The sequence below is a fragment of the Brienomyrus brachyistius genome, chromosome 24, assembly GCF_023856365.1.
Source record: "Brienomyrus brachyistius isolate T26 chromosome 24, BBRACH_0.4, whole genome shotgun sequence".
Taxonomy (NCBI): Eukaryota; Metazoa; Chordata; class Actinopteri; order Osteoglossiformes; family Mormyridae; genus Brienomyrus; species Brienomyrus brachyistius.
The window spans coordinates 5,997,694-6,020,880 of record NC_064556.1 but is presented as its reverse complement, the minus strand read 5'-3'; the positions used below and the strand labels follow the sequence as shown (position 1 = coordinate 6,020,880).

Here is a 23,187-nt window from a genome sequence, read left to right as displayed (position 1 = left end):
AGGGGTGAGGGGATTAGAGGAGCACGTGGCGCCACCGGCGACGGAATTATGGGCTGTTTTATGCAGACGGTCCCCGACACCACGTTTGGGGGGGGGGGGCGTTTCACATGGGGGCTGCGGATCTGGAAACCAGAAGTGGGGCGTGATTTATGGTGCAGGGAGGTGAGGCTGCGGTGGCCCCCCCTGAGACTGGCAGTGGGACCCCTGGGAAAAAGCCCCCTCCTCGGCTGCTGAACTGGCACAGCCTGACGTCCCTGGGGCCAGAGCCTGGGGGGGGAGGGCAGAGGGAAAAAAATAAGGCGTTTGATGGATGGGGGCCCTACACCCCATCTGGAGTCCGGAGAGATCTTGGCACATGGAGGCAGAGGGTTTCCAGCGTCGCACTCGACCCCCCCGGCACACGCACTCTTAGCGTAATTTGACACCCTGGTGCCCCGGTTCAATCAGGCTTAATCACCAGGACCAATTAAGCCAGGCACCTACAGGGTGTGCCGTGTCATGGTCGGACCACAGGGGGCGCCATCTCTCCCGCCTCTGTGCCGCGTCTGTTCGGGTCTCCCTGCCATCATCCCACACCCCGGCGGCACTTCAACGTGCCGCCGGGAGAGATCCGAGGTGCTGATAAATGGCCGTAGGATTTCAGCGGATCCAGGAACACCCCCCCCGGAGGCGCGGATATTAAAAGACCCCTGCTTGATGATCACATTATGGTCTTGTTTCCCCTCCTCTGGCAGGTTACGGCCTGAAATGCCACCTGCGACACAATGCGGCCTGCGCGTGGCAACCAATAAAAGGGAAAGGAAGACAGGAGAGGAGGGGAAGAAATGAAAGTCGAACATATATCACAGTTTAATCTTCTCTCCTCATCTGCAAAGTGTGGGAGGGAGAGATTTCTCAGGTGAAAAGAGGCTGTTTTGTCCCACGGACGGTCACATGACGTGAGGCTGATGCTGTTTTATACAGCATTCTGCTATTGGAGACCTTGGATGTAAATATCAGTTTGAAATTAACTGTCAGGCACCCAGTCTAGGGGGAGTGCTGGATTCCGGAACAAATCTGTTCAAATTCTAAATAAAAATGTGCTGCTTTTATCTGTGGTGGGGCGTTCAGGTCCAGGGAGCGAAAGTCCAGGACAGGATTCACTTTCAACCAACCAGCTGAGCATAAAGAGTTTCAGTCACAGAGGACTCAACTGGGTGGTTGAAACAAAATCCTGGTCTGGATTTTTACTCTCTGGATCTGAACTATCAACCACCAGATTTTATCTCCATCCATCCATGCAGCACATTCAGCACAGGGTCAGGGTAAAATCTGTCTGCTGATCAAGAAAGGTGGTTCAAAATGGGCAATAACCGCTTGTAATTGGTCAGCATCTCATCAGAACTCATCCAATTACAATTTCAGTGAGAGTTGGACCTCTGTTATTGTTATATGTACTGCTAAGTGCCCTGCGATGGATCAGTACCCTATCCTGGATTATCCCCTGCCTTACGCCCATACCTTCTGGGACAGGCTCTAGACCCCGCAACCTTGCATGGGACAACTGGGTATGGAAAATGGGTGGATGGATGTGGTCGTTAAATGTTTGTTACTCAAAGTTTCTTTTTTTTTAAAAAAAAGAAAGATCTTTTTTTTTGCCCTGAAACATTCTCCTGCGTCAGTGTCTTTGCCGGCAGTTTCCCGGATTAAGAAACACAGTCTATTTACTATAATGGCCTAGGATTTTCCAACATAAATGGCGTCAATGGGTTTATTGGAAAAAGTGGTAAGTCGCGTAACGTTCCGTGGTATCGATCCGCGGAATGGCATCGGCTGAGAAAAAATAAAAATAAGCAAAGTGAAGTAAGCGGTAGGGTGAAGCAGTAATTCGGACTTATTGAAAGGCATGGCCCGTCCAGCATCGATTCCTATCAGCAGCGAACGAGACCCCACCCTGGAAAAAGGATCGGTAGGAGAAGCGGTTTAGGCGTATTATACGATGCGCGTACGCGGAGATGCTAAGCGCGCTCACGGATGATGAGACCCGGATCAGCGCGGGGTGTCGGAGCTGAAACGGGCGTCTCCGGGTCCACTGCGCCCCCGTGAAATAGCTGGCAGTCCGCGATGCACAGCACTATGCCCGAATGGCTTCTTCCTCTTACCCATTTGTTACTGCTGACTTTGGGGCTGAAAAGCATCCCCACTCACTCCCCCCCCCGTCCATCCACTCCCCTCCCCCGCACTCCTGCATCTCCTCCAGGTCATTATTGTGAAATATGACGAGCCCTAGATCTGACTTCATGAAATTTCAATGAGCATTGATCCGTGTGATTGCAAGGAATCCTTCAAGTAGTGCCTGACGCCAGCCATTAAAATCTAGCTCATTTGTGTGTTTAAATCGCTAGTAGGAAGTTTTTTTTCTATTATTATTACTATTCTATTAGTGTGTGCGTGTACGTGAGTATAATAAAATTACATCCTCTGGGATTTCAGCGATATCTATATCGCAGTATTTAGGATAGCTGATGAGGTAATTAGAACGGGTCATTTCTCCGAAAATATTTATGAAACGAGGGTAACTTGACGTCTACATGTTCCCTTTTTTGTTAAAGTACCAGTCGGAGATATATCGTGATATTTCTTTTATTTTCAGCGGGATGCATTTCATTGTCAAAAATTGCGTTATTTTGATGCAAGCCCGAAAACCGTACAGTAACAAGAATTCACCAAACCACAGCACGGGGGGGGGGAGCCCAGTGTTTTATGCAGCTGTAATTATGTCACAAGAAGTTTTGTCAAAAACTGAAGTCAAAATAAAGCACAGCGGGATACACTGAACGGTTCTTATTTTTTCTAAAAACATCACCGCTTGGCCAAGCGTTTGGGGATTTCGAGTGACATTTTGCACTATAATTTACCAGTTTGGAATGAATGAGAAAATGACAGTGAAACGGTTAAAAGCACGTTTTTGATCTGCCTCAAATGCCGCTGTTGTGGCTTTGCACGGCGCTATATTTAGGGCGAGTCAAGGTGACGCTGCAGAGACAAACTGAAGCAATTTCACTTCCCCTTTTTTTTCAGATGCTTGGGAACGATTTTTGACGAGTTTATTCGGCTCTCGCGCGTGCAAATATATATTTTTTTTATTCAAAGAAATTTCGATTTAAAGAGTGACTACGTCGTGGGACGCAGTTGTCCATAAACGTGAACTGTGGCAGTTATCACGGTATTACTGTGTCTTTTGGCTGATTGTTGATGCACTTTATCTCTACTGCCTTCCTTCCTGCGCTGTGCATATATCAGCACAGGCTTGGCAGCGTCGACGCCGTACTTTAGCACAAAAAACGACATCCACTGACTTGTTTTTGATTTTTTTACTGTCCTTATTTATATTATTTATTTCGTATCGCCCTTCTGAAATCAGAGTTCTCCGACAGCCTCACGTGTAGAGGATGCGCGCGTAACAGTTGGAGACGTGAAGCAGCACAAATTACTCATACCGATGTATTTTTACCACAAGCATTAAAGTAAATTAATATTGATATATAACGATTACAAAATGCATGAAAAAGTTGTTCCGTGATATAAAAGGCTGAACATTTGTTTGAATATCATTTCCGGAAGGTGTTTGGTTCTCGCAGCATGTTAGTGTTCTTGCCTTAATTTCGATCTTTACTGTTTTGAGATCAGTCAGCATAGAACAGAGGGGAAAATCGCCCTGGGCTCAGACAGCCTTTAGTAAGTATATATTATCTGGCTGGCTAGTGAGTAGATTGTACTAAATGTGGGAATCGATAGCAATGGACGGGTTAACAGTTCCTGACATACACAACTGCAACACACTGTTTACACAGGGGGAGTGGGTCCATCTATCTCCATATCATCACATTAATGGGCCTTTTACAAGTGCCCCGCCCTACCCACCCCCCCCCCCCCCAACACACACGCACACAGTTGCTCTATGCTTCAAAGAATTATGGATCCTACAGTGCTGTTCCCTGTCCATGATTACAGGAAGACCACTTGAATATGATGTATTGGCAGGCTCCTGGGGTTGGAGGGGGGGGGGTCACCTCAGTGATTTTGTGCTTCGGGAGGGCGGTCTTTACTTTGTGTGTTTACACGTGTTTCATCACGCAGCCTTGGAAGCTGCTGAAGCTGTAACAGGATGAGCACGGGGGTTTCTGGGACCTGGGGTGCTTAGAGGTCTGTATTCAGGCTAGTATATTTAAATATTTTCATTTTGGGGACAGTCTACTAAATTATATATGTCCCAAGGGGCGTATTGCTATTCATTTTAAGTCTTAATGCTGTAAGACTCCGTGGTTTAGCTGAACTTCTCAGGCTCAGGGCTGTTAAATCGCCCTCCTGCCTCCTCTGCCTACTTTGTGACCTATTGACCTCTGATCCGGAGCAGTACCGGACCATTAGGGACCGCTCGGCACACCGTGAATGCTGAAGAAACGCGTAGGCCAGACTGAGACAGGAAGTGCGTGGCGTTTTCTGGAAGGGGCGGAGATTCCCAGAAGTTCCCAGATGACAGTGGAGAGGTAGCCAATGACCAGCCTCCCCGGGAGGATGTGTCCCCGCCTCCCTGGCATCATGGCTGCCAGTGCTACAGAGAAGTGTGCCAAGTCGCCCGGCAGGAGTTACGAGTCCATGTCTCTCATTTACCTGGTGCTTTTATCCAAAGCAACTTACAGTAGAGAGAAGGGTTATAATTTATGCTGTCTGGGATTTGACCCCACGACCCTTGTGTTGTTAGGGCAGCACTCAATTTGTTGAGCTGCCTGAACACAGTTTCCCCTTCCCTCCCTCTAGTTTCCTCATTTTTTATTTTATTTTTTGGACTCCCTCTACAGTGTTTAATGGCCGCATGACCCACGGGGTGATGAATGGACATTCGGGCCCCTCAGCGGCCTCCGCAGTCAGACGTGGGTCAACGGATCGGAGCCTGATTTCCGCAGGAAATGTACAGGCTGCTGCCCCCCCCCCCTCCCCCCACACACACCTCCCCACCCCAGGGCCAACAGAAGGAGATCGGATTGAAAGGAAAAACATAACATCTTACAGATTAACACTGCATACCTGTGTCCGTTTTAAAGTTTAAGTTGAATAAAGTAAGATAGACAAACATGCTGGTAGCTTCTATTGAAATAGACCACACATAATGTCCGTTTATATGTTCAGGAAGTAAATGCCTTAATTTATTAAACTTTAATATACCCCTTTTTTCATTGTGGAAGTGCCATTAGTAAGTAATTATAAGTAATCTGTTTTGGACAAGCATGAAAGATAAAGCAGAATTACAAAGCATGTCCGTAATGTAGCGATACAGTGAGACTTGGCTCCTTCTTAATAGAAGAGAAACAAGACATGGATAGATAGAAACTTCATTAATCTCGGTGGAAATCGCATATACTGAAGGAAAACTGGGAAAAGACAGGGGGCTTTACTGCAGACGGAGAGGGAGAGATTAGGAACGTCGTCGATCCCATCGATCATTTACATTCCGATGCTTCTGACTCTGTGTCGACTTCCAGCTGACGCCCAGCTTCACCCTTTCATCCCAGAGATACTGATTCATACAGGATATAGTGGGACTGTTGAGGTTAAGTACTTTGCTCAAGGTTACTACGAGAAGCCCCCCCCTCCGGCCCCCAGACACTCGAGCCAGGGTACAGGGTAGTCTGTCTCCGCTCAGACATCTCACCATTACATCCTGCACTTTATCCACAGTGGGATTTATTTAAATGCTCCCAGCAGAGCTTGGAGCAAATTTCACTAATAGGGGGACACCGATTCATTCCTGAGGTGCCGCTGAGAATCGTTTGATTAACGGTAACAAAAAAAAAAAATGAGAAGAAGTGCGATTTGGGAGAACAGACGACTCCAGCGAGCTCTTGGAGCACGGCGCACGTGTGACCCTTTGAGTTCACAGCTTGCGCAGGTGTGGTATCGGCACTGTTAAGTTTGGATGGTGTGTCCATGATCAGAAGGTCGGCGGCTCAAATCCCAGAGTGGTTTTGTCATTGGGCCCTTGAGCCCTTAACGCGATTGTTCCAGGGACTGGCTGACCGTGCTTTCTCAAGAGATGTAGATCACTTGGGATGAAAGTGTCTGCTAGATAACCATGCAGACCACGCCTGTGGAAATGGGCTGCGGGGCAGTTAAAGAGGAAAGGGTCCTCCCCGCTGTCACTGGTGTCTCTGCGTGGGGTGCAGCTGTAGACCCGCTGCTCGTCTCGCCGGTTTGGCGCTATCTCCTGGCCTGGTTTCTCCTTCCTCCCCCGTGTGGGACGTTCTCCCGCCTGCCAAACTCCTCATGTCTGTCCCTGCCAGCCCGTTAACGACCCTCCGTCACGTCGCGCAAATCACACGAGCGCCTCTGACGCTCACGTTTGCGTAGCTAAACCTGGTTGACGTGACAACGGGGAAGAATTGGCTCTATAGATTCCTGAAGCTCCTCCTGCCTCCCTCACCTCCTGGGTTGAGGGTTACAATTTTTTTCTCTCAGGTCTTTGTGTGCGTGGAGAGTCAATGCTCAAAATGAGGCTAAAGTGGCCCGGAGTCTCCAGATTGCCTAAATTTGTGGAATCCCATCCGAGAAGTCCCTTGCCCAGGTCACCCTGGGATAGGCAGCAGGGGCTATGTTACAGAACCTTCCTAAGGTTGAGCCTTACAGATCCTAGCTTAACTGTTTGGTAACCATGGTAACTAGGGTTAGAACCTGATTTAGGAAAAGAAAAAAAAAAAACATTTCAGGCAAACAGTACCTACGACAACGTCCCAATCCTGACTTCCTAACTTCTAAAAGTCTTAAATCGACTCTCCTAACTTTAGGATAAACGTTAATCTGCGCTCACGTTCACTGGCCACCACATAGCATTAGCTATAACTAAACTTATTTTATTCATGTGGCCTCTGTGTTATGGCTTTTACACAACGAACAAGATGTCAACAGCCGGAGCCTGTTCACTGAGAGGCTGAGCAACTATGATCATCTTTGGAGAGGCTCGTTGGCGCATTGCTAGGTAACAGACTCGAAAGTTGATAAAGAAGCTAGGTTGAGTTGAAGTTAGGATTTCCTAACCTGAGATAAGAGGGTTCCTATAGTTAGTTAGGATTTGCTTCAGTCTGAGATAAGAGGGTTCCTATAGTTAGTTAGGATTTGCTTCAGTAATATCAAATTGGGATAAAATCCAATCTTATATTTAAGACTTATGGTTTGAAATTCACAGTCCTGGATATGGAGTCATGGAAATTGGAAGGATTTAGGTTGTGTTGTTAGCCTGACATTTACTACAGCGCCAGATGCTATCTGTGGCCATGCAGATCTTGGTAAGGAAGTGTTTCTGACATAAGTTCACGAAATAGACGTACAAAAGAAAATTAGCACTTATAATTTAACGAATGCATTAAATTTGCCTTTTAAATGAAGGTTATTCTTGCGGCATCAGTCTGATAATTTCAAAGAAACGGATACTCCGTGCTCTGTGATGCATTTGTGGCAACATTAAAAACATTAAAAAGCTCTCAGAAGTTGTTTTTTTAAAGATGATGAAGAGCTTTTGTTGCATCAGAACTTCTCTGGAGTCGAACATGAGTGCCGTACTATTAAGGGCCTCCATGGCACTTTCTGAGAGTTTCTTTAAAACTGTGCACTTGCAGAAGTGGTTTCCCCTGTGACGTCCCCGTCACTGAGGTGACGGCTGTCAGCACAGACGCATAAACACGACTCCGTCCTCTGGGGCGAAGGACGACCGTTTGCGTTTCCTTTTTTGACAAGATAAAGCATTTACCCCGGTAATTGCAGCGCTGTGTTTAAAAGGAAATGCCCCATTTTCAGCTCTTAGACTATCGTGCTGTTTTTCTGATCGGCGCAATGACTTCGTTAAATGAGCGCGACTGGCTTTCGGGGGATGTCTGTTTTTACGGCTGCTGGAGCTTCAGGTTTGCCGGGAAAACTCCTTTGTCTTTGTGGGTTTCTCAGAGCAAAACACTCTCCAGTCCATCACTGATCTGGTATTCAAAACTAGGTGGGAAGTTCAGGTCCAGAAAGGACAAATCCGGACCAAGATTTGGTTGCAGCCAACAAAAGTATTCTGTGATTGTGACTCTGTTTGTTCAACTGGTTGGTTAAAACAAGATTTCTGGATTTATTCTTTCTGGACCTGAACTTTTCACCTCTGGGGCATGGATCATGCGGTTAGGCCGCTATGCTTGTCACCAGAAGATTGTTAGCTTGAATCCCATCCTTGGCAGGATAGTCATATCTTTGTTTGGCCTTTGAGTGAGGCCCGTAACCACCCAACATGTTCTAAAGCAGGGATGGGCAATCTTACCCACAAAGGGCAGGTGTATATGCAGGCTTTTTGGATACCTTTAGCTCACCTGCTCAAACGCAGGTGTGAGAACTCTTCAGCCAATCAGTCCTCTAATTACAAACAAACAAACAATTTATTTTTGTATAGCGCGTTATCACAACATTACATCGTCTCGAAGCGCTTTACAGCATCCCAACCCAAAGCCCCCAGTGAGTAAGCCATAGGCGACAGTGGCAAGGAAAAACTCCCAAGAAGGAAGAAACCTTGGGAGGGACCAGACTCAAAGGGGAAGCCCATCCTCCAGGGGCCGGCAGGGAGAGTCAAATCGGAGAGATGGCTAAGTGCTAAGTCACACAGTCTAAGTCATAAGATTTGAGTCACAAACGGGGAGCAGGGAGGTGATGACAAGCCGATGCTCCTTCCAATCGCCAGGCAACCAGAAGTAAGGCAGTGGGTCATACATGGAGGCCGACACAGGCAGAAGGGCGAGCTGGACAGAATCTAATCTAATTAGGGAGTTGTAGCGAAAATCTGCACACACAACAGCCCTTTCTGTATAGCATGCCTACCTCTGTTCAAGGACCTTCGAGTGAATGGTCTGACCCTGTGCTCGGACCCAGGCTTCGGTTTTAGCTGTGTGTATGTCTGTGCGTGTCTCAAAGGAGTAAAAGTGGGATAAGTGAAGAGAAGCATTCCAATGTACCTGTGCAAGCAGAGCTTTTTATTTTATTTTATTTTCAGCCTCATGTTTTTGTGTCTTTGTGTTCCGAGAAGCCCGCGTAGCGGCCCCGCTAATGACGACACGCTAGCATTGTTTCATCCTCATGCTAACGCTGCTTCCACGTCATGCTAATATTGCTTCGCCATGACAGTAATGTATCTCCCAAATTATGCTAACGTTTTTTTCGGCAGCACGCTAACGTTGCTTCGGTATCACGCTAGCTTTGCTTTGGCATCATGCTAACGTTGCTTCGGTATCACACTAACTTTGCTTTGGCATCATGCTAACGTTGCTTTGGTATTACGGTAACTTTGCTTCGGCATCACGCTAACGTTGCTTCGGTATCACGCTAACTTTCCTTCGGTATCACGCTAACCTTGCTTCGGTATCACGCTAACTTTGCTTCGGCATCACGCTAACGTTGCTTCGGTATCACGCTAACGTTGCTTCGGTATCACGCTAACGTTGCTTCGGTATCACGCTAACTTTGCTTTGGCGTCATGCTAACGTTGCTTCGGTATCACGCTAACTTTGCTTCGGCATCACGCTAACGTTGCTTCGGTATCACGCTAACTTTGCTTCGGCATCACGCTAACGTTGCTTCAGTATCACGCTAACTTTGCTTTGGCGTCATGCTAACGTTGCTTCGGTATCACGCTAACTTTGCTTCGGCATCACGCTAACGTTGCTTCGGTATCACGCTAACTTTGCTTTGGCGTCACGCTAACGTTGCTTCGGTATCACGCTAACTTTGCTTTGGCGTCACGCTAACGTTGCTTCGGTATCACGCTAACTTTGCTTTGGCGTCACGCTAACGTTTCTTCGGTATCACGCTAACGTCACTTCGGTATCATGTTAATATCACTTCCATGCCATGCTAGCTTCAGTTCCACATTAACGTACACTGTTGCTTCTCTGCCTCCCAGCACTGAACGAGCCCACCATCGACTACGGCTTCCAGAGGCTGCAGAAGGTCATCCCCCGGCACCCCGGAGACCCGGAGCGCTTGCCAAAGGTCTGTATTTTTCTTTGAGCTCACAGAAGTTTTAAAGCAAAGTCATCCCAAGTCCGAGCTGCTCCTGCCTACCTCCCTGGGCTCCGGCGCGGGTGCCATTAAACTAGAATAAGTCTTTGGTCCATCCTCACAAAGCTACATAGAAACAGGGACTCTGAGAGATGAAAGGAAGAATAGCATTATTTTCTTTGGCTATTGACTTTTACTTTTATTCATAAGATAAATATCATACATATATGCACCAATTTCCCTTTCTTGGCTCCAGATTCAGAGCTCGTGTAGGGTACGTGTTTGTGTAGTCGTTATATACTTCTGTAAATGCCTAATAATGCCATATATATATATATATATATATATATATATATATATATATATATATATATATACACACTTTTCTAGCCAACTTCCATAGATTTGGGGACTTCATATAGTATTCAAAGCGGTACAGAACACAAAACGATAGCGAACACTAGGAATTCTGCTGACATTGTACAGTTGCAGCAAATACAACATGTACTCCTGTTTCAGTTGAGTACTGCATAGTCCACGCAATTCGGACAGCGGCAATTTTTCACCTTAGGCTACGAGCCATATTCTGTCATCAGTAATGAGAGCATCAGCGGGGTCTTTGTGTAGGAATGTTGTATCTCGGAGTCCTCTGTCTACATCGAGAGCCACGACCCTTCAGGAAGTGCGCGGTACGAGCAGCGGAGACGTCAAGCCAATGCTGATTGACCGCGGACACCCAGGCACCTCTTTCGCCATCCCTGCTGTTTATCTAGTCCGAGGGGGTGGGTCGTTCTGCCATGGTCCAGCGGACTTACCCGTGCCGCCCCAAGTGGGCCATTACTGGGAAATCTATCGTAGCGATTGATCGCTGCCGGATAGCCTGATGTTGTTGGTGCGGGTGGATAACAGTTTTACCGAAAATGTCCACGTTGCCAGAGGTTTCAGTAAAAACCCAAATCGCATTCCACCAACGATCCCCTGGGCCCTCCAGAAGAAGCGAGTGACTTACTTTGTCAGTTGTTGACAGGTGCTGTTGACATGTACAGTAAAATCGACAGTAGAGAGGCTGGGTGAAGAAGAGTCATATCATAACTTTCAGATTTTACAAGGTTCCCATTGCTGGAAATCCGTAGAGCTCAGCCGGCCAGCTAGGTTGCGTTCTGCGTGCAGTTCAACACGCATCCTCATGGGGTGGGCTTTCTTCATGATGTTCTAGATGAAGAACTTGGGAATATCTTAAGATATGATTTCACGGAAAGGAAGTGATGTCAGAGCGAGAAGTCATATGGGGGGGGGAGAACATTTTCCAGGAATGGATAAGCCACATGGTGCGAAACACAGACCCCCCCCCTTCCCCCATCCCGTTACTGTCTGCCCTGCACGTTCCAGTGCCTCGGGCTCCCGGTTCTGACCCCGCCCCCCTCAGAATGGAGCGGTCCCGCTCTGCCACCGGATCGCAGCGTGAGTGTCTGGCTCTACTCGGCCTGCTGTCAGGGTCACACCCTGACTATGCCCGGCACCTCCTCCAGCCCGAGAACACCAGATCCGTCTCTTCCTCCACCTGGTCCCCCTGCTCTGCCCTCCGCCGCTCTGTCATGACCGCCGCCGCCCCCCCACGCTTGTACACTTTAGCCTCCGTGCCCATGCCCAGGAGGAGCCGCTTGCTATAATCTCGCCGTCGATGCTGGACCCAGACACCCGTGCCGTGAACCCCGCACTGCCAAATTTTACCACGTGGAGCAGGTCACGGCAAAGGGCAGGTGTGTGGAAATGGATAGGAGTCTTCTCATCGCCGCCGACGATGATGGTGCCCCTGTTGTGGGCAGGCAATTGGAAGGTATCCACGGTGTCCCAAACCCCTGAATTTGTGCGGACGTGTGTGTGTGACAGACCTCGTGGTCATGGGGATCCAACAAAGAGACAAAGCAAAGACACAACAGTGCTGTGTTTCCAACTCGCTTCCTTCCTAAAGCCGAGCATCTTAAGCTAAGGCTTCGATCCAAAGTTAAAATGACCTTTTCCTGACATTTTATCTTATTCTTTATTTGCTTTTTTTTTGTTGAAACCACAAACACGGGAATATTCTTTTAAAAGAACTGGTCGTCTCTTAACCTCAGTTTATTCGAATTAATGATAAAATGTGAGATTTATGCGTGTACTAATTTAACAAGCAGTTAAATAATATTAATATTGATATTGCCAGAATGTTTTGTTCTCTAGTCACTGGCTTGGGGCGTTGATAAATGGGTCTCTCCTTTTGTGGGGGCCATTGGGAGGGGGTTGACTTGGTTAACAGCCCCCTCGGCCCCGCCCCGTTGCCCCGCCCCCCCGCCTCTCCTCCTCCCAGTAGAATTCCGGCGCTGAGCATGGCCTGGTGATCCATCATTGTGATGTCATCCTTCCCAGGCTGCCTCCTCACAGGTCAGCTCAATCAGAGCCTCCGCCGGCTGGACTTTGTTACCGCGGTGACGGTGTCACAGGAAGGCGGGAGACGCGAGAATGGATGGAGACAAAGAGGCATTCAGTAAAAGAAAATAAATAAGCCCTTTTCACTTTTAAAGACGTCTACCTGCGAGGAAACGCGGCAGGTTTATAAGTCTTTTCTTTCGCCTGTTTTTTTTTGTTTTGTTTTACCCAGAAGTCCCAGTTTTTTGCTCCGTTAGTGTTGTCTGTTCACTCATCCTCGGAGCAACATAGTCCTCTCGGCCTTTAATTAAATTATGTATGAAGTGCTGTAGTTTTTTTTATTGATATCCTTTTCAGATGAAACAGATCAATATATTATGATTTTTTTTTTGTCTTCGCTAGCTTCTGATTTCAGGCCTAATTTCTCCTTGCTTGGTATTTTTTCAGTCTCGGGAAGAAAAAAAAACCAGATGGGTGTTTCTGCTAGGGGTAACGGATACTCGATGATAAAATTAGCTCATTTGGTGGATGTTTTTTTTTTCCCCCGGATCCCCGAAGCGGCAGAAAGGCCCTGTGTCCTTCATCTGTCTCCGTCTGGACCGTGACGCGTCTGAACGCGGGCCGCGAGTCCGTGGCAGGAGTGAGAGACAGGCCCGAACAGACGGCGTATTAATCCATGTGAGGGGATTATTTGATAGCACGACCGTCATTGTTCAGTGAACATTCGCGCCACAGCTCTGCGGCTGAGCTCTTTGGCCGGGTTTTCCAAAGGACAATCTGTGGCCCCTTTTTGTTTCCCAATCCTAACCCCCCCCCCCCCCCCCCCAATTTCATTTTCTTTATTTATTTATATATTTTTTGCACCTGATTCCCTGTCTGGGCTGCCGGAGCCCTGCCGTGAGTTACGATATCTGGGAACAAAGGCTGCTCGAGGCACCAAACTGAGAGATTTGGCTCCGAGCGCTGAGCGTGGATTTCGGTACGAAAAACAATAATGTCCATTCATAAAATAAGAAGTATGTGAATCCGACCAAGCAACGGAAGGCTCTGTCGCAGGTCGGCGGTCCTTTGACAGCGTTAACTGAACGACCAATGGCCAGAGGGCTCAGGGGGTCAGAGAAACTTAAAGGATATTGTTGGGGTCTGGTTAGAGGCTGCGGGTGTGTTTTGGGGGGAAAACGTTGCGGGTGGAAGTCCCCAGTTCTTGTATGTATAGTTGTGTGCGCTGCACTCTCGCTCGTTTGGAAACCGTGCCCCCCTCCCACCCCTGAGTCCCTCTCGTCTGTCCATCGTCAAGCCTGCGGCAAACTTTAAACTGATTAATCGTTTTCTGAGAGGCCGATTAAGGGAGGAAGCGAGCTAAAGACCTGGAGGTTGATCTCTGAGAATGCCGCGCGTACGGCCACGTTCATGGGTGAAACCGGGAGTTGTGGACGGAAACGCCTGCTACAGCCCATAAAATACAGCGTCCGGTGAAATATCACGGAGGTTGTTTCGCGGGCTGTTTTGTTTGTTTGGACCAATATTTCGACCAATCAGATACAAGACTCAAAAACTGTTTGTCTGATTGTCCAATCACGCCTTGAGGGACTGCGTTGTGTCAGCTTCCCCCTATAACTCTCCCCCGCCCCCCCCCAGCCTGGCAGTGTCACATTTAGCCAGGCATGCTTAGCTGCCCCCCACCCTCTCAGCCCTCCACTGCCTGCTGGTGGAAGGAGCGAGGAATCGAATCACCTGAATCCGTGTCAACGGAACACAAAGCTGCCGGGCGAGGCTGCCCCTCTCAAGGACTCGCCAAGGTTTGCTAAAAACAGCTTCCACCGGTTTGCCGGCGGTACCTGGGTATCCAAGCTTCTATTGTTACCAAAACATGGATCCTGTTTGCTGTACATCTTGCACAAGTTCCAGAAACCGCAGCCAGTGCCTATGTACCTAGGCGACCCCATGGCCGCCAAATGGCCCGTCGAGCTCGTGGGCGACCAAGCCGCTAATTTTGAGCGTGATCCGCGTGGCCATATTGTTCATCTCTTGCGGGACGGGCGTAGCGACACAGCTGAGTGAGACAGGTGTGTTCACAGAGGAGCGACGGCCTACAGATCGCGGGCCCATCTGTCGCGGGACTTGCCCTCCGCTGGTGAGCGCCTCGCTCTGGCCGATCCCGGCAAGGCAGCCCTCCCTCCCACATCCCGGTGAAGTTGTGCTCTGTGAACCTGCTTCCGTGTAGCATGGGGGTGATTTAAACAAGTGCGACATCATTCTTACAGCCTCCCTTGGGCCACACGGTGCAAACCTACAGGGGCCTCCAATCACATCGAGAGCATTACAGTCAGATGCGTAGCTAGAAATTTTAGGCCCCACCTTACTTTTCATATTCTAAACCAAATGGGTGTTCTTCTAGGGGTAACGGATACTAGATGATAAAATTAGCTCAGTTGGTGCATATTAAGCCTGTATCCTTCATTTGTCTCCGTCTGGACCGTGACGTGTCTGAACTTCACGTGTGAGACGGGCCCCGAACAGACGGCACATTAATCCTTGTACTGGACCCAAAACGAGAGAATCGATCGAGTTTCTTAAAAAGAGCAGTACGATTTTATTGCAAGTCTACATTGAAGCAAAGAGCGACCTCTTTTTGTTAAACTCGACTGATTCTTTTATTGTGGTCCAGCACTCAATTGTAGTACTAGGAGTGAAGCCCGTTCCATGTTCAAGTCCCCCTGTAAAGTGCTGGGGCCCTAAAATCTACAGGGTTTCCCCACCCCTGCTGCAGCCCTGCTTACGGATATGGGCCTCGCCGTCAGATCGGCGAATTCTTCTACTTGGTGTGATGGAAAACGTATGCAGGGCACTGAAGACGTGTTACTGAGCGGGAAGACAGGGCAGAGGTCGCGGCGAGGGGGCGTAGCACGAGGTGTTTAAATTGTGTCTGGGCGGGGCGGGGCGGGGCAGGGGGGTCGGCGACGGCGGTGTTTAACAGCACCGGGCCAGGCCCCGGCACAGGAAGCACTGCCGCTCCTAATGAAATCAAAGTCTGCGCTAAATGGAGTCGAGGGTCCGGGGGTGAGTGCGGGAAGGATGACATCACCGGCTCTGCCTTTCCCGTCAGGATAATGACTCTCACCTCGGCCACATTATGTCTCTGACAGAGCATTAGGAGATGATGAAATTGCAGATGAACAAGTGTGCAGGGAGGGGTGGGGGTGTAATTGTGCACTGCTTCGCCCCTGGGCCCACCCAGAGAAGCCGGAAAGCATCCTCTCTCCTTTTGTGAAGTTTCTGCATTTACGCGGCACCACTTGTGTTTTGCACTGGTCCAACAGGACCAAGTCCTCGCAGCGTTTTGCATTGAATAGCTTTTCTGTTTGAGACGACGTACATTTTATTCGCTTAGCAGATGTTTGTCTCCAAAGTGATGTACGATTCCTGGATTAGGGGCTAAGGGCCTCGCTCAAGGGCCCAATAGTGAAATCACTCTGCTGAGCCTAGGATTTGACCCGGCGACCTTCCGATCACAGGCTCAGCACCCTAACCCGCTACTGGTCACTTATTGGAAGCTCAGCCCAGCAGCCCCAGTCGTCTCCTGACCAGCCGTATGCTTACAATATGATGCCTGCCTCACTTTGAAATGTCTCTTTGGACAGAAGCATCTGCTAGATGAATGAATGTAAACACGAGCCAGGGCTGGTCGTCCTAAAGAGCTTTCCGTGGAAAAATTGGAATATAGAAAATAATCAACCAGACGCAGGGGAAGTATGACATTGAGAAGGGAAATGGTCGCTTGATGATATGAAAAAAAATGCACAACGCATACATTTGCTGCCTGACGCATCTGTTAGCAGGAAATAAGGGAAATTGTGAGGACAGAGATTAGAAAGAGAGGTAACCGTGTGGAGTTGGTGGCAGTTAATTAATGAGCTGGTGATCAGCATATGAGCTGGTCTGGATCACGTTTCTTTCCTGTTTACCGGTTGGCCCCTCTGGTTTACGGTAACCGTTCCTGCGCTGAGGAAATGGGCTCCAGTTACAGACGTTGGGGGCACTGGACAATGTTAATGTCGTTATTTGTTTATTGGGGGGGGGGGGACTTTCAGACTCACTTTCCTGATCACATTTGCCCTCTCAGCAGACCCCCTGTCGCCAAGGAGACGCAAGAGGTGCGAGTAAACATAAATGGGGTAGGGAGAATTTGGGGGGGGGGGGGGGGGGTGGGACGATGCGGAGGGTGGCATCCTGTCCAGAGAGGAGCGTCGTGGTCTGGAAGCAGCGCCGGCTAATGAGGCAGTGCCTGATGAGGTGGGCCTTACTAAATGGATGTGTACAGACACAACCGTTCCGGGAAGAGAGAAAGCCGTATCCTGGATTGACATTTACCAAAGCTTGAGCCCCGCCCCCACCTAAATGGCACCGATAACAGAAGGTTAACAATGTTGCTACATGAATTTAGCACCTGGGACAGGATGCTGGTGGTCCTCTTGCTTTGCGAACCATGTTGTGGTTGCGTGCGCATTAGCGAGAGGCAGGCCAAGAGTGGCTCGTGGATGGCGTGGCTCGCAATAGGGCGTGGGTCGCGGATGGCGTGACTCGCGGTAGGGCGTGGGTCGCGGATGGAGTGACTCGCGGCAGGGCGTGGGTCGCGGATGGCGTGACTCGCGGCAGGGCGTGGGTCGCGGATGGTGTGACTCGCGGCAGGGTGTGGCTCGCGGCAGGGCGTGACTCGCAGATGGCATGACTCGCGGCAGGGCGTGGCTCGCGGATGGCGGTGACTCGCGGCAGGGCGTGGTTCGCGGATGGCGTGACTCGCGGCAGGGTGTGGCTCGCGGATGGCGTGACTCGCGGCAGGGTGTGGCTCGCGGATGGCGTGACTCGCGGCAGGGTGTGGCTCGCGGATGGCGTGACTCGAGGCAGGGCGTGGCTCGCGGATGGCGTGACTCGCGGCAGGGTGTGGCTCGCGGATGGCGTGACTCGCGGCAGGGCGTGGCTCGCGGATGGCGTGACTCGCGGCAGGGCATGGGTCGCGGATGGTGTGACTCGCGGCAGGGTGTGGCTCGCGGCAGGGCGTGACTCGCAGATGGCGTGACTCGCGGCAGGGCGTGGCTCGCGGATGGTGTGACTCGCGGCAGGGCGTGGTTCGCGGATGGCGTGACTCGCGGCAGGGTGTGGCTCGCGGATGGCGTGACTCGCGGCAGGGTGTGGCTCGCGGATGGCGTGACTCGCGGCAGGGTGTGGCTCGCGGATGGCGTGACTCGAGGCAGGGCGTGGCTCGCGGATGGCGTGACTCGCGGCAGGGTGTGGCTCGCGGATGCCGTGACTCGCGGCAGGGCGTGGCTCGCGGATGGCGTGACTCGCGGAAGGGCGTGGCTCGCGGATGGCGTGACTCGCGGCAGGGCGTGGCTTGTGGCAGGGCGTGACTCGCGGATGGCGTGACTCGCGGCAGGGCGTGGCTCGTGGCAGGGCGTGACTCGCGGATGGCGTGACTCGCAGCAGGGTGGCCAGAGCGCTTTTTTGCCTGCCCATCCAGCCATGACTGCAATCAGTGGTCGGGCCGCATTGACTCTTAATCACAACGTGTCACAGACACTTTGTGCCTTTGGATGAATAAATACGGGGGAAAAGATGAATAGGAAAAGAGGGATTGACCAAATCAGTTTACACGTCTAATGCTGGAAAATGTTTTTCGTTATTTGGAAAGAGAGACTTTTACTTTGGAAATACGTACGATTAAGCGCCCACTCATATTACCAATCCCATAATCGTATTTCCCCCCTTCGCATCACTATTGATTTCTGCACAGCGGAGAGTCACGTGACCCTCGGGGTGATGCACATGCAGCTGGGCGTGGCAGCGAAGCAGCTCGCGCTCTGCGCATGCGTAAACGCACTAAGTGGCTCGGCTTGGTGCAGCCTGCTGCATTATTCACTATCACGCTGTCAGACCCCCCCCCCACCATCCAGCCTGACACCCCCCAGTTTTTCTGCGGTATGTGATTCTGAAAGCATATTTTCTAATAACTTACCTAGTTGGAACCATGCAACTGAACGGTTCCACCTATGGGAGTAGCTAACCGGAGCTCGTGGGAAATGCACCCCTGCACGGGTGGTGCATCAAGCTGCAGAACTGGCATTCAGGGTTTATATATATACACCCCTGAGCATGTCCGCATTAGCCTAAAAAAGTCCTGAAAAAAGTATCGGTAACAAAAAGAGCATAGCAACGTCTGTAATGATTCTGCGTGCAGTGGAAGTTATTTTTTTATGTAAATAAAGTGTGTTGCTGTTGTTTTGACGCAGTTTTGTTTTATTTTTATTATTATTTTTATTGGTTTATATTTTCACTGCACGAGATTGCAAGCTTTGGGGAAAGTCTAATTTTTATCAGTGAACTGTTATTCTCTCTGGCCTCTGTTTACCATTTGATTAAATTATTTGTAAATCGCTTTGTTTTGCTGTTGGTTGTATCATGCTGTGGAAATTGAAATTAAAGACTGGGGAGAGAGAGCCAAGCTCCTGCCTAAATGTGTTGATGAAACGATGTAATAAGGCCTGTCTGTCTTTCCTAAAAGAGCGAGGCTTGTGTCGAAGGGACCGTCCTTTCATCCATCCTTTCATCCATCCTTTCATCCATCCATCCATCCATCCATTTTCTGTTTATCTTAGTTAAGGCCGTCGGGAAATAGAGACATTTGTTTTGCATATTATAATTATCATCGTATGTCGGTAAGACTTTCTTGGTACCTGTATTTTTTCCTTCAGTTCTTCCGATATTTCTCTCAAAAATATAAAACAAGACTGTATGAAAAGAAAAAAAAAACAAGGAATTTAATTCTGAAATCCAGTAGTTCTGTTTATGTTGTTCTGTCCGTCTGATGTAACAGGCAGGGAAGGGCGATGCGTGCTTTGCGGAGAATAAATGTGCATGTTTCTGCCTTTCCCTCTGCCGCTGCGTACAGGAGGTGATCCTGAAGCGGGCTGCTGACTTGGTGGAAGCTCTCTATGGGATGCCACACAACAACCAGGTGAGACGGGCGCTCCTGCGTCTGCGCTCAGGGTTCGAGTCCCACCTGTTCCTGTGTGTGTGTGCCGTTCGCATGTCCTCCCCATGTCATGCAGGTTTCCTCGCAGTAATTTGGTTCCCCCCCCCCCCCTTTGTGGGCCAAAGAGATGCATTTAGGCTAATTGGCATCTCTAATTTGAAGGGGGAGTGTGTGGGTTATGTGTGTATTACATCGTGGGGACCGAATGTCCCCAGAATGCGATTAAAAACCTGTTGTTTTGATGCTGTGGGGCCCATTTCTTTCTGCCCCCCCCCCCAAGTGGATTTAAAAAAAAGCAGGATAAGCAACTGAAAGACTGAAAAATAATATACAACATAGTAAATGCTGAAATAGTAAAAATATTGTAAAAATTTCACTGATGGCTTTCTGTGCACAGAAGATTGTATGAATTATGACGTGTTGAAAAACCGCTGCAGGCTATTGCTGCTCCACAGCAGTTGACTGTTATTATCAATGAGTGTATCGCTAGTAACCACGGCGCCTGTCGCCACAGGAGATAATCCTGAAGCGGGCAGCCGACATCGCCGAGGCGCTGTACAACGTCCCGCGGAACCACAATCAGCTGCCAGGCCTGAGCAACCCCTCGGTGCACGCTGGTATGATGGGGGTTAACTCCTTTCCCAGTCAGCTCGCCGTCAACGTGTCGGAATCCTCGCAAGCTGCCAGTCAGGGTAAGTCCCCCCCCCCCCCCCACCACACTGTACCCACACCACTGTGTGATCATCCACTGTATTTGAGGAGGATTTCGCAGTACTCTACACGTGTGTGCTGTTCATATTCATTTATGTGTAAACACCCTTATCAGGGGTAGTTATACACTCTCAGGAAAAGGGTAAAAATTTGTACCTTTGCTTGTCGCTGGTGCTATACCCTCAAGGGTCTGCAAATTGTACCCTTAGCTGTAGGTAACTGTACATTTTTAGGTACTGAAATGGACTCTGAGGAACATTTCTGTACCATTGATGGTACATTAATGCTCTTTGTACCTTTGTGATGTTCCTGAAAGTTCATTTCAGTACCTTACGAGGTACAATCACAAGGGTACTGTCCCAGTGACAAGCAAAGGTACACATTTTTACCCTTTCTCTGAGAGTGCAAACGTAATTGCATCGATAAGAGTGCAAAAAAAAGATGACTGCTTGATGTAAGAGCGAGAAATAATGAGAAATTAGAGAATGAATGAACACTTTGCCTTTTCAGGATCTTATATGTGCAGCTGATATTAACCACAGTAATCAAATCACGATTAAAGATGGCGCTTACGCGTGCAGGAGCGAATCACCTTATAGCCGCTCCAATCTACTGTTTCCTTTCCATGTTTCACTCGCTACCCGATCACCTTCACATCCCAAATAATGCTGAGCTCACACCCTGCACCAGCTGCCAGCAGAGGCCGTCCTTTTAAGGGAACACAACAACAGGAAGTGATGTCATCGACCGTGCAGCTCGCCGAGTCTCCTGCACGCAGCCATATAGATGACACGGCTTCCCAATTTCCCGCAGTTTATCGCCCTGACTATGTCATCCTTCCTTCTGTTTATTTAGGCTTTTTAGGCCTCTGTTGCAACCTGACCTCTAACACTGCGGACGACTAACAATCGCACACCATCCTTTTTTTTTTTTTTTTTTATCTGCTTATTAATAGATTTGCCAATAGGCTTCATATACTTATGATACCCGAGCAGAGGTAGATAGTTCAGGTCCAGAAAGTACAAATCCAGACCGAGATTTTGTTTCAACCAACCAGCTGAGTATTAAGAGTCACAGTCACAGAGTACTGAACTGGTTGGCTGAAACAAAATCCCGGTCTGGATTCGTACTTTCTGGATTTTTCCATCTCTGTACACCTGTACGGGAATGAAATATGAGGCCCTTTCCACTATAGACCTTCAAGCTTAGGAGGAAGTGCGGTAATGCAGGCCGTTACGGAGCTTTAAGAGCGGCGACGTGTCTGCTTATAGTGACGGCCTTCGTGCGGCTCAGCTCGGTCGCCATGTGGTGCGTTGGTCTGCGCATGCGGAACGCTCCAGAGACCCAGGTCTGCATCCTCTGCGCAGGATCCCCGTCACGCTGCACGTGTGGACCTGCAGAATCTGTACCAGGAGGCAATGCTAGAACAGAATAAATTAAAATATATATAAATATATATATACGTATAAATATGTATATATATATTTTATGAAGACGCTTATGATGTTTTTATTTGAACACATTCGCTGCACACCTTCCTCGTGCTTAAAGGGGAGATAGTATTGTTTACTTCCCTGGAAGACACTTGTGAAGTTCCCCTCATGAATAATCCAGCAGGTATTCCTGCTTCCGCGCTACAATAATGGCCCCCTTTCCCCTTTGAATCGCAGAGGAAGCGTTTCTATTTGTCCAAGTGAAGTTCTTTGTGCTCCGTCACAATCCAGGAGGTGGCGCGACGGTCAAAGCATCCAGTGGAATGAGAATGGTGAAATATTGATGACATGGGGCCTGGATCCTTGAATCCAAATTCACAGCCAAGGGTTGAGCTTTCCTTGCATACCATTTTTTTTTTTTCCGCTAAAAGAGACTGGAATCTGCAAGCAGTGCTGTCGCTGCCATGCAGGAACCAGTAAAAGTAGTCAGTATCATAGATGTCAGCACTTTCCAAGGCTGGGAAAGTGCACCAGTTTCCCCAGGAAGGCTGTCAGATCTGTGCTCCGAGTTAGCGTCGCGATTTAGCATTAGCATAAGTATTAGCATTTTTAGCATTAGCACGAGTGCTTTCCATCCTCAGCTCGCCCGCTCCACTTCTCTCCCTGTTATCTGCTAATCGACTTTAGCCTCGTGCTGTTTTGTTTAGCATTAACTTCCACTCAGCTGCTCCTGTTCAGCCCCGGTTATCTGCTAACGTGCTTTAGCTTCGTGCTGTATAGTCCAGCATTAGCCTCTGCTGACCCGCTGACGTTAGCGCCGTGCTGCACCATTTAGCATTAGCTAAATTTTTCGCGGCCTCCGCTCACCTCTCCTGTTCCACCCCGGCTGCAGGTTTCAGCCGGAACACGAGCAGCGTCTCGCCGCACGGCTACGTGCCCAGCTCCACGCCCCAGCAGAGCACCTACAGCTCCGTCACCACCAGTATGAACGGCTACGGGGGCGCTGGCATGTCCAACTTGGGCGGCTCGCCCAACTTCCTCAACGGCTCGGCAGCCAACTCTCCTTACGCCAGTGAGTTTCGGGTTTGCTTACCGTACCCAGGTGCCCTGCTTCCCCAATCGCTGACTTTGTATGCTCTTACTCCATAACCAGAACATTATAGGAGCCCCCTCCCCCCCCCATCAATGATGCATGTCCACCAGGGCCTAGATTGGCATTATTTTTACTGAACAGATATGCATTAATTCTTCATGTGTTTTTTTTAATTTTCTCGCGACACCCGGTGCAGATCGTCAGAAAAGCCATATTGGAACAATCTTTATTCCAGAAGTTTTTCAGGTGTTCCGGAACATTTCTGAAGCTCAGAGAGGCATCTGCGGTGCCAGTAATCACCGTGCTTCTACTAATATTTGAGTGACAGGGAAGATAAGGAGGGCTTAGAGAAAGGGAGAGATGGGGCTGAGATTTCTCAAAGAGCCGCGGGTTTGGGTTAGTGTAACTATCTAGCGGTAAGAATACCGTCGGGCTGAACGGTCGCTGGCAGGAAATGTGAAGAC

At 49.2% G+C, this 23,187-nt stretch overlaps 1 protein-coding gene across 1 annotated transcript in view; it reads left to right on the top strand.

Annotated features, from left to right (window-relative positions):
• Positions 1-23,187, top strand: part of LOC125720201 (transcription factor COE1-A-like) — a 92,103-nt gene that overhangs the window by 59,264 nt on the left and 9,652 nt on the right. The window contains 4 exon segments of the mRNA XM_048995385.1: positions 9,953-10,041; positions 19,403-19,468; positions 20,001-20,178; positions 22,523-22,702. Coding sequence (XP_048851342.1) covers positions 9,953-10,041; positions 19,403-19,468; positions 20,001-20,178; positions 22,523-22,702 — 513 coding nt within the window.